Source organism: Oryx dammah, unplaced genomic scaffold, assembly GCF_014754425.2.
Source record: "Oryx dammah isolate SB20612 unplaced genomic scaffold, SCBI_Odam_1.1 HiC_scaffold_26, whole genome shotgun sequence".
Classification (NCBI taxonomy): domain Eukaryota; kingdom Metazoa; phylum Chordata; class Mammalia; order Artiodactyla; family Bovidae; genus Oryx; species Oryx dammah.
The window spans coordinates 41525453-41543024 of NW_024070210.1; the positions used below are offsets into that span (position 1 = coordinate 41525453).

Genomic DNA, 17572 nt, shown 5'->3' on the forward strand with positions numbered 1-17572 from the left:
CTCTAGATGTGGCTACTGGGAGCTGCTCTGCAGTTGCAGTGCTCAAACTTCACTGCAGCGACTTGTCTTGTTGCAGAGCACAGGCTCCAGGGCGTGCAGGCTTCAGCAGCTGTGGCTCGTGGCCTCAGTGGTTGCATTTCTAGGCTCTAGAGCACAGGCTCAAAAGTTGTGGCACAGGCTTAGTTGCTCTGTGCCATGTGGGATGTTCCTGGACAAGGGATTGAACTTGAGTTTCCTACATTGGCAGGCAGATTCTTTACCACTAACAACCAGGGAAGCCCCTTCATTCACTCTTGATAAATAGAAATTCTTAATTTTATAAATAGTTTTATCCATGTAAACATAAAGATATCTGCCTATATTTTCTTCTACATGTGGCTTTCTCATTTAAGTCCTTAATCCATCTGGAACAGATTTGCATGATATACAAATTAATCAATCAATTAAATAATTAATTAAAAACATAAGATTTGCATGATGTATATGTTAAGGGTCTGTAATGCTATCTCTGTCATTTTCTTTGTATATGTTTTCACATACATGGGTCCGTTTCTGGGACTCTGTTCTGTTTAATCTTTGTGTACTGTATTTTATATATTTTTATATAAGCCTATAAAAAATAAATGGCTTAGTAAGTCTTGCTATCTAGAAGAAAAAATTCTTCTTTTAATACTTTTTAAAAATGCTTTTAATTAAAAAAAAATTTTTTTTTAATTTTTATTTTTCTTCACCATATCACATGGCATGTGAGATCTTAATTCCCGAATCAGGGACTGAACCCATGCTCCCCAAAGCAGATGCAGAGTTCTAGCCACTGACTCACCAGGAAATTCCCAAGAGGAAACGTTCTTTTCCAGGGAAGTCGTGGCTCTTTTCAGATCAGTGCTCTTTTATTTTAGAAATTAGTTTGTCAAGTTCTCAAAAAATCCCCATTGGAATTTTGATCAGAAATGCACTGAATTTGTAGATTACCGAAGGGAAAAATGCCATTCGCAACATCAAATCATCCTGAATGAGCAAGCGATTTAGGTTTTTTTAAAATGTCCTATAATAAAGTTAGTTTTCAGTATAAATGTCTTATACTTTGTCAGGTTTATCCCAGAAACTGTATTTTTGTTGCTATTGTAAATGATATCTTTTCTTAAATTCTGATTGTTGGTAACACACTATAATTAACTTCTGTGTATTATCTTATACCTAGCCATCTTACTAAACTCTTTTAAATAATACAAGCTTGTGTTCAAGAGTAAAAATGTATTACAAATTCCTTAAACCATAATTTGCATTCTACCTATAACTGACATCAATTCATCCTGATAAATTGAGAACAACCTGAAGAATAAGAATACTGATAAAAGGTATAATCTTCTACTCAAATTATATCTTCATCTTTCTACTTTCTGATTCTTGAGATTCAGAAGGTTGTCTTTGTAGTCAATGAGCAAATCAAAGACATTAGAACAAATTTTTAAAGTAGTTCTAGGGTTCAAAGCATGTAGAAATGGGTCACTGTGTCTAGGAATAACCAAAACATACAGAACTTTTGTCACATACTACCTTATGGCTCTTTATCATAAACCATTCCAAGCATTTGTCAGTCCATTAATCATCACTTTATGCTATACAAACCATACAATGATTGTACTATCAGCAAGCTGTTTTTTAACTGATTCCCAGATTCTTTCTTACTCCTAATGAACCTAAGGAATTGTCAAAGGATAACTGAACGGATGTCCAACATAAAAGGTACAGTATAAATAAAAGAAAGTATGTACCATCTAATTCATTTCAAGACAGACAGCATTTTTGTAAAAACTGTAAAGGGTAAAAAGCAAACATGCCTTTGAATAGATCTAGTCCTGGATCATTAGTAAGGATTTTTAAATGACAATGAGTGAGAGAAGACAGCTATCTACTCTATAGCTATTAAGCTAAATATCAGGGCTACAAAATGAAATTTCACATATAACTGGAAAACAGTGAGACTTTTTAAAACTACTTATTAATTCTTACCTATCAGGATAAAGCTTTTTACTTTAATGTTTACACAGTCCTCTAAAAAGTTTTAACAAAATGATATACAACTAGCCCAAAATTCTTACTTGTTTGAGGATACATGTTACCGCTAATAGGTCTGGTTCAGATCTTATGCTACAATATGGTGCACGAAACTTGATAAGTTCTTCTATAAAGATATTTATAGAATGTTTTAAAAGGATTTTAATCTAGTTATTAAAAAACATATGAAAAATAAAAATAAAATATGTACAATTCTAACTTCTACCAAAATGAGTCCCTCAAATTTCTACAATGTCTTCAAAATTCCATCTCCGATTTCTGAACTGCTTCACTACTAAAAGGAGATAAGGAAACCTTAAATTCTGCTCAAAACTATGTAAGCCAGCACCCAAGTTGAAAGAACTTTTAAGAACATGGGACTGTTTTATCTTTCCCAAAGAATTTCACAAAGTAGCAGGATAAACAGGAGACTGAAAGTCCAAAATCCTAAAAAGTGGTAGAGTCTACAATTACAAAGTCAATGCATAACAACAGATAAAAATCAATGTATACAGACACAGAGAACAAACTTGAGGTTGCTGAAGTGTTGGGGGAGGGTGCTGGGGGAGGGGTGAATTGGGATTTTGGGATTAGCAGATGCAAACTGTTATATATAGAATGGATAAACAACAAGGCCCTACTGCAGAGGACAGAACACTATAGTCAATATCCTATGATAAACCATAATGAAAAAGAATGTACTGTATATGTATGTATAAATGAAATCACTGCTATATAGCAGACATTAACACAATACTGTAAATCAACTATAAATTGCAATAAAATAAAAAATATTTTTAAATCTATGATGTATGTACATAAGAAAAATCTTGCCTTACCAGTTTGCTGTGAAGCATCTACCAGTAGCACAATTTTTGACCGATTATCGGGACCTACTGCACTTGTCTCTTTCTGAATAGCTACATTTTTCACCAGTGGTCTTTTGCTTTTTATGTGCTGTTGTATAAGTTGTTGCTGATTGAAGTAAAAAAAAAAAAATTAAAATCTTATTCAATGTACTAATAAACATTATAAAATATATCAATACATCCTTTAAAAATATACTTAAATGTAGGCTACAAATGAGTGACTCTCAATCCATGAGGAGACAGGGCTAATGTGTTAGGATTTCATTAAATTATCTACAGCCAATCACAGTAGGCTATATAATGTATTATATACACATTTATATACTACTTTTCAAATAACCACTAATACTATTATAATTAATGAGATATATTCATTTTAATTGTCACTTGCATTTTAAATTTTCTTAATAATAAATAATAAGAGTATAATCACATCAAATAAGGGCTTTAAATTTTTATTTAAAAAGGCAGTATCAGTAAAAAGGGTGGTAACTTATCCAAAAGCTCAATTTTAGTTTCATGAGAGCAATGAAGTACAAAAGAAATTTCTGCTTTAGAGTTAAAAAGAAAATATTAAAAAGCTGATCCTTTCCTTCATTTTTTAAAAATGTGAGTATCCATCACTTAACAGCAATTTATACAAAAGAACTCCAAATTTAACTTCTTAGATAACTTCTTAAAGTGCTGGAAATGCACTCTGAGAAATCATGTTACTTCAATACTTGAAAGTTATATACTATTGTCTATTTCCAATACTTATTTCTTTTCATTCTCAGATATTCCCAAAGGATTTCCCTTGACCCAGAAAGTTTCCATGGACAAAAACTAATAAGCTTTTCAAAGCAACTTCTGCAGCTTGTTTTTATTTTAACCTGAAAAAAATATTTCAGAAGACAGCATAGACTTTTCACCGAAGAGGCTGGGCTAATGTAATCTAGGAAAGCATGAACTCCTTGACAATAACAGACGTAAAAGGCATCTAATCACGCTGCTTTCCATTAGCTCAAAAGTGCTAAGAAGAAATCTGGTTTTTCTTATTTGCTTTGACACTATGGCTTCAATAGAAAAGTAATCTTCTAGTTAAGAAACAGACACCTAGAATTAACCTTAATTCTCCTGTGATTTCAAGGCCTTTGTGTCTTTTTTTTTCTTTAACTTAGTCAAAAGGCTGGTGTTGACAAAAAGTCATTTCGCACATTTATCTTTAATTTTCTTTAGCCCTAGGAGACCCTGTGTTCATATAATATAGTAAAGCATTCTCTGAAGAACAAAGTGCTGTTTCTACTAAAAATTGACAGATTTGAAAGCAATGAAGTTGAAGAGACTTAATGCATCACTATATTCTTTTCCATAATATCTCCTGCTTATTTCTGAAGACTGAAATATCTAGATGTACATTAGCCACTTAACACTGCTAGGAAAGGAGCCAAACTAATCCCTTACTAAAACTGTGTCACTATGCAATTTTTATCACTAAATTAAAATAATTTGGAAATATTTGTACATTATGCTTATGTAAACTCTCTCACTTGAAAGTGACTATAAATCATATCACCATTTAAAGAATGAGGAACAAAAGTAATGGAAAAAGTTATTTTAAAAATGTTACATCCTTAATTGTTTTTTAAAAAGTAAAACTCAGTAGTAAAGGCTCATCAATACAAGTAGCAATTACTTACACTAACAACAGAAATATCAAACACAAAAGCCAATCAAATTTGGTCACTTACTTTTGGTACCACTGGTCCTCTATTACTATTTCTGTTTCGATGGCCAGACAATGGGAAGACCTGTCCAAGGTGATTTGGACGCTCAGTGCATTCTGTGGTTATAGTATTGACCGTATTTGCAGCCTGAAAAGTGTTGGAGTAAGGTGCAGGGAAAGGATGATAGAAACCCATGACTTGTGCACATGGGGCTGGCATCAGCTGATAATATGTATACTCTGTAGAAACAGGTGGCTGAGCAGATATAATGGGGTAAGCAAGGTATGGTCCAGCAGGGTTTGGATTAGGCTGTTGCCATCGTATATCATTGTTATATAATGGAAACTGTCTGTAAAACCAAATCAGAAAAGAACAAATCTATTGACATGCGTGTCAGAAAATAATACAAATTTTCAACTTATTTTAATAAAAGAAAATAACAGTATAAAATGTGCTAAGTTGCTTCTGTTTTATCTGACTCTCTGTGACCCTATGGACCACAGCCTGTCAGGCTCCTCTGTCCATGGGATTCTCCAGGCAAGAATACTGGAGTGGGTTGCCGTGCCCTCCTCCAGGAGATCTTTCCAACTCAGGGATCGAACCTGCAACTCTGAAGTCTCCTGCATTGGCAGGCAGGTTCTTTACCACTAGCACCAACTATAGCCTCATAATAATTCTGAAAAAGAGATCATTTTTTATCAATTTCCTTGCTATAATTAGTTTTTACGTATGTGTAATAACTATTTTAATTGACAGTATAAAGGAATTTGGGCTTCCCTGATGGCTCAGTGGTAAAGAATCTGCCTGCAATGTAGGAGATCCAAGAGCTGTGGGTTTGATCTCTGGGTCAGGAAGATCTCCTGAAGTAGGAAATGGCAACCCACTCCAGTAGTCTTGCCTGAAAGTCTCATGGACAGAGGAGCCTGGTGGGCTACAGTCCAAAGGGTCACAAAGGGTCAGACACGACTGAGTGCGTACACACACACACACACACAAAAAGAAATTTAACCTGTTGACAGTTTACTGGATTTCAAAATTTTAAATGTAGAGAGTATTCTTATTTGTAGCTCTCTCCCTCAGCCTCACAATATTTCTGCCTAAAAGTTAAACACCTATCTGCTGAATCTGCCAGTAATGGCAGTCCAAAGTTCCCATTCAATGGCAGCAACTAACTGTTAACAGCCTTCTGCAAAAAGCAGGGTAAGGTGATCATTGTATAAGGTGGTCTTTACAGTAGGTGACTTGATTATTCCACCTCCATTCTTTAGTTCAGGCCTAGGGCCTCCTACTCCTTTCCCATATTCCCTTAACCACTTGGCCAAGTCCAGCTCTCTCCCTGGCTCCCCTTCTTGACAATGGAAGCAAGCACCAGAGGTCCAAGAGGAAGAAAAGAAAAAGGCAAGCTTGTTCAGTGCCATCTCATATCCAGCATTAGAGTTCTTCTAGTGTGATGCCTTCCTACAAAGCACCAGTCCTTCCCATCTCATCAGTCCTCCTTGCAGACAGTTGCCGCTGATCACTGAGAGGTCATAGGGAGCCAGACCACAGAGCTTTTCCTTACTATTCCGTGACAAAGCACAAGGGAAAAATGTCCCCTGCCATAATTCTAAAAATATTTTCAATAATCTGATGGCTGGCCTACTCATGAATTCTCAAAAACTATTTGGTAAGATAAGAAAAGTTAAACTTATTATACTGTACACTTGGCCACATTGTCAAATACTGCAATAGTATTTTTAGTTTATAAAGTACTTCAAGCATAGTCCAATATAGGTCAAAGATTTTTAACGTAATATTACCCTGACTCAACTGAGCAGAATCCTTTAGCTTCTACTGTGTCTAATGCCCCAAACTATTAAAGAGTTCTAGAGTATTAACTTGAATATTTAATACCTGAGAGAGTAATTTACTGACATATATCCAGAATTTCTCAAAGAATGTGCCTGAACACACTAGCGTGACACAATGGTTAAACATGTGTAGAAATATTGACTTGCCTTAGCCCTCAGGGGTGGTTGGGCAAAGGCTAGAGTCCAGCTACCTCATCCATTTATCCTACAGTGCTAGAGAAGTAAAATTTTAATGTGTGATGTAATATGAAACATGCTGAAAGTACTTTCATATAGCAATAAAATGAACTACACCAATGAAGTGCTAATCATTCAGTCTAAGCAGGGTTAGAAAGGCTATCATGACTATCACAAGACACACCCTAACTGCTAGGTCACACAGTATCCAAGCTGTAAGCATTTTGCTAAATCCCTTCATGACTACAGCACAGAAACTAAATTTAAACTACAATCAGAGTCTAGAGATATAATAAGCTAACCGGCCACAAAAGCTTCAAAGTTAAGGGCCATCCCTTGATATATTCTTCTTAGAACAGACTGTCTTGGCAATTAGGATTATATGCTGCTGCTGCTAAGTCGCCTCAGTTGTGTCCGACTCTGTGCAACCCCAGATTTGGCAGTCCACCAGGCTCCCCCGCCCCTGGGATTCTCCAGGCAAGAACGCTGGAGTGGGGTGCCATCTCCCTCTTCAATGCACAAAAGTGAAAAGGGAAAGTGAAATCGCTCAGCCTTGTCCAACTCTTCGCAATCCCATGGACTGCAGCCTACCAGGCTCCTCCATCCATGGGATCTTCCAGACAAGAATACTGGAGTGGGATGCCACTGCTTTCTCCACAGGATTATATGCCTATCCTCAAAAAAAGGGTTTCTGTTCATCTCTTTCTGAATAATTCCTTCCTCCCGTTGAGTTAGTTTATTTCAAAAAAATTTCAATAACTGATTATAGGAGATACAAAGAATTCCATTTTCTCTTAGAAAGAATGAGAAAATAATAATAATCCATGCCAACAATTTTTAAATTTCTACATCATTTGGTTTCATTTACTCCTCTGAGAAAGTAGAGAAATAGTTAATACTTAAAAGTTACAAAAGGAAAAAATTAAGACGTGTGCTTTGCAAACAAACTTCTACACTTCCCTACCCCTTTCTTCCCCCACCAAAAGAAAATAATAATAAACAAATTACCTATTGGACTGGTTTTCTTGCACGAATGGATAACAGGTAATCAGGTAGCTGGGAATTGGAGTTGGTTCTACACCAGAAACATTTCCATTATCATTTGGGAGTGCCATAGGGATCATAAATGTATCAGGATTCTTCTTCTGGGGAATAAATGGTTCTACCTCAGCTGACAGCTTGACATTCTTCAAAGAGAAAGTGAAACACATTACTAACAAACAAGCAAAAACTTAAATAATACAAATTCACGACAATAAAACAATAAAAGAGACAGTCGTCTCAGTATTCACAAAACATTCAAAGGAAGAGCAAGGTCAAATTTAAAAAATTTAATCTTATTATGTTATTTAGACAAAGCCATCAATTGGATGAAAAAATTTATCAAAGGTTACTACATTTCAATGAAGTCATTTCTTACATAACCAAAGCTGTTAAAACAATCAAGAGTACAAGGAAGTCATACCTCAGAGCCCAAAAATAAAGCCGGTAGTAAAAAAAAAAAAAAAAAAAACCCGCTCTTCAGACAAAACATTGTTTTAAGTTAATTTTGTTAGTGGAAAAAAAATCACTGAACAGAGTTCTGAAGGATAACTACTCTATATTTGTTTGAATAGCCTAAAAAAGTTTATTTCTGTCCATTGCAGGAAATTAGATTAGTATGGTTAAATTAAAAGGAAGGATAATGTCTACAATAAATGAAAAAAACAACTTAGCACAAGGGAGAAAAACTTTTGCTTCACAGTTAAATTGAGAAAAAAGTGAGCACTTCAGCTTGCCAGCAAACAAACCGAGGAAATAAGGTAATCCAGAATTTGTGCTCCATTTTAGTTTATTTTTTATCTTCTCTTATAAATCTCTTCTTATAAATAGAGGTTTAACAGACATAGTAAACTACAATACTAAGGATGCACAAATTGGGGACAGAACTATAAAGAAAAGCAAAGAAGAGCCATGAACGCCAGGACAGGAATTACTCTCAGGAAAGAGGAAGCTGTGATTGGGAAGAGGCACCTGGGAGAGCTTCTGAGGCCCCCGACGAAATCCTATATCCTAACATGGATGACACAAGGTCTTCATCCAATAACATTTAGCTGTACACTGGTTTTGTGCATTTTTCTGTTTGCTATCTTCAACTAAAATTTTTAAGATTTTAGTATAAAATAATCTATAGGCACATTCTGTAAAAGAAGAATGTTAAAAAGCCACAAACATCTCAAGGTGACTGGCGGGGGGGGGGAACCCACAAACAATATTAAAAGATAAACACTTTGCGAAACCAGTGAGTGGAATGCAATCCAACATTTCAACAACTCAAATCAACTACGTGAAATCAACAGACCTAACCAGAACTTTTTCCCCCACTGGGATGGCATTTATTAGAAGCTCCCATCAAGGCATATTTCTCTGAGTAAATTTCATGCATGTTTCTCACAAAAGTAATCAGTAGAAAATCCAAAAAAATCTAAAGAAAAGACCTGACATGCTAAACATACGTGCTGAATACATAGCCTTTTTTGAAACTGTTCAAAAAGAGTTCACTGTGAACATTCCAAAACACACGTCTAGGGGAAGAAATCTGAACTATACAGCAGTATCAACTCAATATCCTTCCTCCCCACCTGATGTAACTTTGATGTTTACTTTTGTACTCCTGACCAAACCTGAAGTAGATAATTGTACTCATAAATAACGTGTGACTTGGTTTCTTGAATTCAAACATAGGAGGCAAAAACAAATGTTAATAGTATAGGTCAGTGATTTTCACTATGATAGTTATTAGGACTCAAAACTTATCGAGGTATAAAATGAACATATGAGAATCCTGAACAGCTTTATAAATCTGGGCTAGAAGATGTCCGGATTTTTTTTTTTCTAATTCAAGGTATATGGTTATATTAAATTCTCAGTCCCATATGAAAAAAAACTAAGAATACTAATATAAAGAAATAAGGCAATTTAAAAATAACTTTTCCTGATACCCCCAAACAATACCAACTCATAAACTACTTTGATAACAACAAATTCATATCCTTGCTCTTTCCCAGCAGTACAGCGTTCAGGACTCCACTTCCACTGCAGCAGGCATGGGTTCAATCCCCGGTGAGGAAACAAATACCCCACAATCCACACAGACTAGCCCAAAACAAAAAAAACGTTGCAACCAGTTTTTTATGCCTAGTGTCATCTTTTCTTTATATATTTGTGCATTTAGGTAACCACTATTCAAAAAATGTCATGCATAGTTTATAACTAATATCTGCACATATACACAGTATATGTCCCCCAAAATTAAAGTCTGTATTGGCTTCTATTCTAAGTGCAATTCTAGATATTGGCATTCAACAATAAAACTCACTAACACTGAAATGATCCTTTGTTTTTACCAAAAAAGAGAAGCTGCTGTAGTCAACAGCTGCACAAACAGAAGATGTCACTAGTAGGAACAGACTGGCAAACTTTCTCCTATAGTTACAACTCCCTATGGTTTTAAACGTTGTTTGTCGTGACTTTGGGGCCTTCAGCATCATACATCAAAATGCAGCCTCAGTTGTCCTCAGGCCTGAAAAGTAATGTTCATATGGCAAACTATTTTTTAAAATTTCACATAATAAAGGTCATACAGATAATATGTTAAGCAAGCAACAGATTTTGGCAGTTATTTCAATTATATTAATATAGAAATTAAAGGAAAAATGTCTTACATAGTAGACAACAAAATGTTATGAAAAAATTAACTAGTTACTTCATACAATGATACTCCTCAGTTTGTATTTCTGTTTAGTCTGTTTATGCCATGATCGTTAAGAAATCAGAAATTTTATAGCAAATTTTTGTCTCCTTAAAGAAAATAAAAATATGGAAGTCTAAACAGAACAAAATCTACTCCTGTACTATTTGCTTAAAAAAAAAAAAAGAAACTGTACTGTAAAATTACCTTTATCTTTCAGAAATTACTTCAGAATTTTCCAAGTTAATGAAAAATCATAATCCCAGAAATCCGTATTTGAACAAGAAACTATAGAAACCTTATTTTAAAAGTTTATTAAACAAATGCATTCAGGTCACTGAGAGCATGTATAATTTAACAAATACACACTGAGCTCGTGTACTGAAGAGAGCACCACGCTAGTATGAAGCACACATCAACAGAAAATGCATACTAAATTCCTCTGAGATAGAACTTTCAGAAGAGTACAAATAATTTCCCCAGATGAAGCAATAGAAAAATGACACCCACTTAAAATCAAAACTGAAGTAGAACATAATAAAGCATGCTCCCACAGTGAAATGTCAGTACGTACTACACACCTACAGAAAAAATATGGAAACCCTCCACGTTCTTGCTATATTAAGGTAAGTAGGATATATCAAACACTAAGATGTTTTATATATCATGACCAAAGATAAAATAAATGTCTTCTGAAGGAAAAAATGCTTAAGAGATACCTGCTGGCTTTATTGTTTTCTGGTTGGAATGTCTTTTACTGAAAGTAAGCCACTTGCCAAAATAAATCAGTAGTTATACATATCAAGTTTTGCAAGACTTTAGAAAATACTGAAGAGAAAAATCAAAAGCATTTAACTCAGACTCTGCCTACTTGCTTTCCTATTCATACATTTCCCTCTTTTCTTAAAATGGACCACATTTAATCTTGTTAAATTCTGATGGTACTTTTTTAAAACCTAACTTTCTAAATTTAATACTAGTGTTTGGAATATCTATTTATTTTCTCTCTTTCTTTGAGGAGTTCTTCCCCCACCCCCAGTTCTTTCCTTGGATGCTTAACTTCTAACTTTCTTTTAAAATGCTGAACAGCGAAAACATTTATGACTATGCCTTTGCCTCAGAGTAGAGCTTCAACCACATCCCATACATTTTAATATGCAGTATTTTATTATGTTAAAAAAATTTTTTAATTGCACTTTTAAATTCCCCTTTGACTTAAAAGCTTAGGAGGGAAAATGCCTTTTTAAATTTCCAAATGATATTTTCACTAAATGAGCATTATTTACTTTCTTTTTGATTACAAAAGCATTTTTAAAATGTTAAGGCAATAGCTTACTTAGATCTATAAAAGCTAACTCTAAGTATTACTGACTAATAAACATTTTAGAGTAACTTATTTAGAATACATTTAGTTTGCAGTGCTGACTCTATTTGACATTGATAATTATTTAAAGAAAAAATGATAACCCAGATAATATTATACCTTTATTGGTAAACAGCTCTTTGCATGAAACCATGTACACTTATCACTCATCTGGTTTTCTAAGAACTAAAGGCATTAGTGATCAATAATTTTGCAAATTACTTTAAAAGAACTTATCTAACATTAATGTACTAAAAACTAAGCCAGAGTTTAAATTATTTGATAATACAAAAGAGATTGTCAACCTCAAGCGTTCTGTCACTTCTAAAGTCATTGTTTATTTAAAAAAAAAAAATCTCAAAACACTGTCCTAAACGTCCTAAAAATAGAAATACAAAAACTTTATAAACAAACTCCATTATTTAGTCTTCACATCCCTTTATATCAGTTTTTTTTCCCCCCTTTAAGGACAGGGGAAAAAAAAAACACCTAAGATCTGGCACAACTAAATAAACAAAACAGATTTTTTTAAAAAATGCACTATACTAAGCAGCATCCTTTCTCAGAACTACCTCTGGCAATTAAAATAAGCTACTCATTTTGATTTAAAACAGTCTTGCTAAAAGAGGTTACTCCTGAGATTCTCTTATGGTTATAACATTTTTTTCAAATGGTCATTACTACAATTAAGATTACTAGCTAGCATGTATTCCCAGTAACTTGCTTTTTATAATCTTGATCAACACACACAGGATTTATCCTTTTATACAAAGATTTTATATATATATATATATATATATATATAAACAAGAAGTAATTCCAAGAACTACAACATGAATGTCTTCAGGCAAAACATGCTTAGATATTTTTTAAGTTACACTTGTGCAATACTCCAAGGATTTAAGACAAAATGCAGAAAGTCTGTATTAGTAATAGTCTTTAAAAATCAAACTTCTATGAATAGTCAACCATTATAATATTATAAGTTTTAACGCTATAGACATTCCCAGAAATTCTGAATATAAACCAACACTGGTTTAAAATAAATGTTTTGAGAGAAAAATGGAAATTCGGCACATGTGGCATCTGTTTTTAATGACTTTTACTTATTAAATTCATTTAGTAAAAATATAAAAGTACATTCCAAATAACTTGGAAAAGCCATTACATTACTCAGTGGTATAGTGAAAGCAATCAAGAACTCCACACAGTGGACAGATCTCAATTCCAGCCCCTAATCTATCATTACATTAATAGTTCTATGCCTTTTTTCGATGATGAATATAAGAATATAATGAAAATAATGGAGTTTTGCCATCAGAAAAGTGCTAATTTAAAATGAAGGAGATTCCTTCCAGGTAATCCATGGATCCCTGAATTAACTGCCTACAGCATGAACTAGGCAAAGTAGCATCACTTCTTGGGATCTCAACTTCCTGTGAGTGTATGTGTGGGGGAAAAAGAAATTGATTCAAATTATTCTCTCATAATCCCCTAGGATTAGGCTAAGGAAAGAGGTAGGAGGTACTGGAGAGAAAAAAAAAAAGAAAAGAAAAATTCTTCAACGGAAAACCTACATTTATGTTTTTTTCTGAAGCTTAAATTTCTACAAAATTTTAATAGGTTGTGGACTCTGGAAAGAAACGGGATGAAAGACAAAGAGGCTCTCTAAAGAATTTGCTCATAGCACTTGCTGTCAAGATAATTACATACAAATATCTATGCTAAAAGTTACCATCTAAATAGTTAGTTACATTTCCTCTAGGATGAAAGGAACCCTAAGTATATACACAGAACCATATACATGGAACCATAAGTATAAAGCTGACAGCATTACTAGTTACAGTTCTGTCATCCTAGTGCAGGAACAAAACGTTTAACCCTTTCATTAGTGACACACGTACTGGAAAATCATTCAAGAAAATTCCTTATTCACTTCTCAGGCTTTGAAATTTCAGGCGTTTTTTGATAGGTACCTTGAAAAATTATTTTTCATTAAACTGGATATAGGGGGCATATAAAATACCTTGGGTCACAGGAAAGCCTGCATTAATTTGTCAAGGGGCCTCCAGCAGTTTTGCTTTGGTAAATACACAGACTGTTTCATAAAACTCGCTTGTGTTTTCAGTCATATTCACACAAGCTTTTTTTAAATAAAGATTTTTATACAAAGGAAAAAAAAAGAGAAAAAAAAACCACACAAATATCCACAACCAGGAAGCTGCTGTCTGCTGAAAGAGACCAATTTCAAAATCTGAACTCCCTCTGACTAGCTACATATATACACATAAATACACCAGCTACATATATACAAATACAAGAATTTGGGAAATCTTGTCTCGTGATTCAGGTGTTAATTATCCATTTGTAAAGTAATTAGGCTAACCCCTAATCTCTCTTTTTCCTTCATCTATTTGCCGAGTTCATTACTGGGCAAGGCCTTCAACTGAAGAGGGGGAATGGACAGTGAGTAAACTTCGATTTCATCAAATTAAATCCCTTCATACAGATCTCAGAATGGAAAACGCTGAAACTTTTTGGAGGGAAGAAAACTATTATTTTAGATTTTTTTCCTTTTTTTTAAACAATGTCACCACCCCAGCCTCCCAGCACCTACTAGCTTGGATAATCAATAATTTGATGCAACTGAAACACTAATGGAACTTAGTGAATACGAAAACGGGCTCGGAAATGAACTCGTCCTTCGGGTCCTACACCTTTAAAATATAAAATCGATGTTTTAAAAACACTATTTTTTTTTTTTTTTGGCAAAATAACTGGCTAGAAGGGCAAAGGGAAACCGCAGTATTTCATATCTAAAAAGGAACACCTCCATAAAACCATCGCAAAAACAATGCTTCGCTCAAGGGAACGTAGATCTTAAAAAGCCCATAACCCCTCCTTCATCTGTAGTTATCACATTCCCTGACAGTTTTTCTAAGTGAGAAGCCTTTCCACCTTGAAAACACATTCCAGAACTGAGGGGAAGGGGGAGGGGGGTTAGTATTTGGTGAAGTTATAAACCCTCTTTCGGGAAAGAACGGACAACTTGGAAATCTTCTGGCTCCTTTCACCAAACAAGTCAGGGGGGCCAAAAGCAAATCCCCAGCCCGGGGGTAATCGGGGCTGGAAAAGCCCCCAAGCTCGAGACAGCATCTGAAACAATGCAGGAGACGGGCGCCGCCAGGATCCCGGGGAAAGGAGGTCTGCGCCAGCAGGAACCCGAGGGCTCCGGCAGTCCGGGCCCACGCTCGGAGACCAGGGCCCGCCCGGGAGGAAGCCGCGACCCCCAGCTCCCGGCCCGACCGGCCTGGCTCAAGCTCGCGTACCTGGTCTGCGGGGGCTCGGTCCATGGCGCCTGCAGCCGCAACGGGCCCGCGTTAGTCGGTGTGGAGAGTGCCTCGGGCCGCTTTCTCCATGGCCCCCCGCTCTGGTCGAGACCGGGCTCCGGACCTCCGCCCCTATCTAGCTGGCCGCGACGCAGACTCCGGCTACGCCACTGGCCGAGGAGGCGGCCCCAGCTCCGGGAGGAGGAGGCAGCGGCAGCCTCGGGGAGGGATCATCTGGGACGGAAGCCGAGGAGGGCCTAAATGAGCTAGAGGCGTAGTCAGAAATGGCGGAGCGCGGAAGGGAAAGAAGGGGGCGGAGGTCCACAGGAGCAGTGGGAGTGATCGCAGGCGGCCTAAGCTGGCGGAAACTCAACGCAAGCTGGCCGTTCTGGAGGCTGAGGCCAGCTGGACCTTCCGAGAAGCATGTTCCCTGAGCCGCTCTGTGCTTTGCGTGGTACTTAACTGCCCCTCTGGACTGCTAAACTAAGGAGTGTGGAGCCACTTGGACACGCGCGTTTTAGACTTGAGCGACCTCGGAGGCCACTTGAGTCTGTCAGTCTCAGTCCTGTGGGACTCTGCAGCCCTATCATGGACTGTAGCCCGCCACGCTCCTCTGTCTATGGAATTTTTTAGGCAAGAATCAGTTCAGTTCAGTTCAGTTCAGTCGCTCAGTCGTGTCCGACTCTTTGCGACCCCATGAATCGCAGCACGCCAGGCCTCCCTGTCCATCACCAACTCCCGGAGTTCATTCAGACTCGCGTCCATCGAATCCGTGATGCCATCCAGCCATCTCATCCTCGGTCGTCCCTTCTCCTCCTGCCTCCGATCCCTCCCAGCATCAAAGTCTTTTCCAGTGAGTCAACTCTTCGCATGAGGTGGCCAAAGTACTGGAGCCTCAGCTTTAGCATCATTCCTTCCAAAGAAATCCCAGGGTTGATCTTCAGAATGGACTGGTTGGATCTCCTTGCAGTCCAAGGGACTCTCAAGAGGCTTCTCCAACACCACAGTTCAAAAGCATCAATTCTTCGGCGCTCAGCCTTCTTCACAGTCCAACACTCACATCCATACATGACTACTGGAAAAACCATAGCCTTGACTAGATGGACCTTAGTCGGCAAAGTAATGTCTCTGCTTTTGAATATGCTATCTAGGTTGCTCATAACTTTTCTTCCAAGGAGTAAGCGTCATTTAATTTCATGGCTGCAATCACCATCTGCAGTGATTTTGGAGCCCAAAAAAATAAAGTCTGACACTGTTTCCACTGTTTCTCCATCTATTTCCCATGGCAAGAATACTGGAGCTGTTTGTCATTTCCTACTTCAGGAGATCTTCCTTCCCAAACCAAGGTTGGAACCGGTGTCTCTTGCGTCTCTTGCTTGGCAAGTGGATTCTTTGCCACTGCGCCACCGTGGAAGCCCAGAGACTTCTACTCTGGGTAGTTTCTAGTTTGGGTAGTTTCTCATCCCAAACTACCTCTGGTATATCGGAAGAGCTTTTAGCTGCCTGTACATATGTTATTCTTTCTTATGTCATCTGGCTAAAGGAAGCCTTTACTATAAAGGAGAATACCACAGTATGGCGACTACTGAGAAATGAGACAGGAAGCTCCACAAATAGTGGCTAGGTAATTCATTGTCAAGGACCAAGTTCAACCCTAGGCTCACCTTTAGGCTTCTCTGCCCTATCTCAGAACCCCTAATTTTCCCACCACTCAACGCGTAACATATTCTGGTATGTTGCCTTTCCACCGTGCTTATTGATTGTTCCTCTTATCTTCAGTTCCTTACTTCCTTGAAGAAAGAGACTGCCATGAAATTGGACACTTGGTAATCATTGTGGATTGCCTCTGGATATCTCCTCAAACACATCCTCCAACACATACCCTAAGAGTTCTTGTTTGCTGGTCAGTTCCAGGATAAGGAAAAAAAATTAAAAGCTATATAAGCTTGTTGTTCAGTTGCTAAGGCATGCCCAACTCTTTGCCACCCCATGGACTGCAGCATGCCAGGCTTCCCTGTCCTTCACTATCTCCCAGAGTCTGCTCAAACTCATGTCCATTGAGTCGGGGGATGCCATCCAATCATCTCATCCTCTGTCACCCCCTTCTCCTGCCCTCAAGGTTTCCCAGCATCAGGGTATTTTCCAATGAGTCAGTTCTTGGCATCAGGCTGGGCAAAGTATTGGAGCTTCAGCTTCAGCATCAGTCTTTCCAGTGAATATTCAGGGTTGATTTCTTTAAACATTGACTGGTTTGATCTCCTTGCTGTCCAAGATGCTCTAAAGAATCTTCTCCAGCATCACAGTTCAACAGCATCAAAGCACAAAAGCTACATGAAATGAACAAAGAGAGTAGAGGTGGCTCTGGTTTTGAAGGGCTGGTGTGGAGATACACAGCTGGAGAAGAATTTTGAGAAGCTTGCTTTGTTATGCTTCAGTAAAAACTTGCATTGCCTTTTCAGTTAGGCTGGCTCAATAGTCGAGTTTTATTTG

General features: G+C 37.1%; 1 protein-coding gene across 1 annotated transcript in view; it reads right to left on the reverse strand.

Moving 5' to 3' along the window:
* SECISBP2L (SECIS binding protein 2 like) overlaps positions 1-15283 on the reverse strand; it is a 53139-nt gene extending 37856 nt beyond the window's left edge. The window contains exons 1-4 of the mRNA XM_040226476.1: positions 15083-15283; positions 7669-7847; positions 4658-4982; positions 2898-3033 (exon numbers count right to left, since the gene is read on the reverse strand). Coding sequence (XP_040082410.1) covers positions 2898-3033; positions 4658-4982; positions 7669-7847; positions 15083-15106 — 664 coding nt within the window. The 5' untranslated portion in view covers positions 15107-15283. The remainder of the gene's footprint in view (positions 1-2897; positions 3034-4657; positions 4983-7668; positions 7848-15082) is intronic.
* Between the last annotated feature and the right edge of the window lie 2289 nt (positions 15284-17572).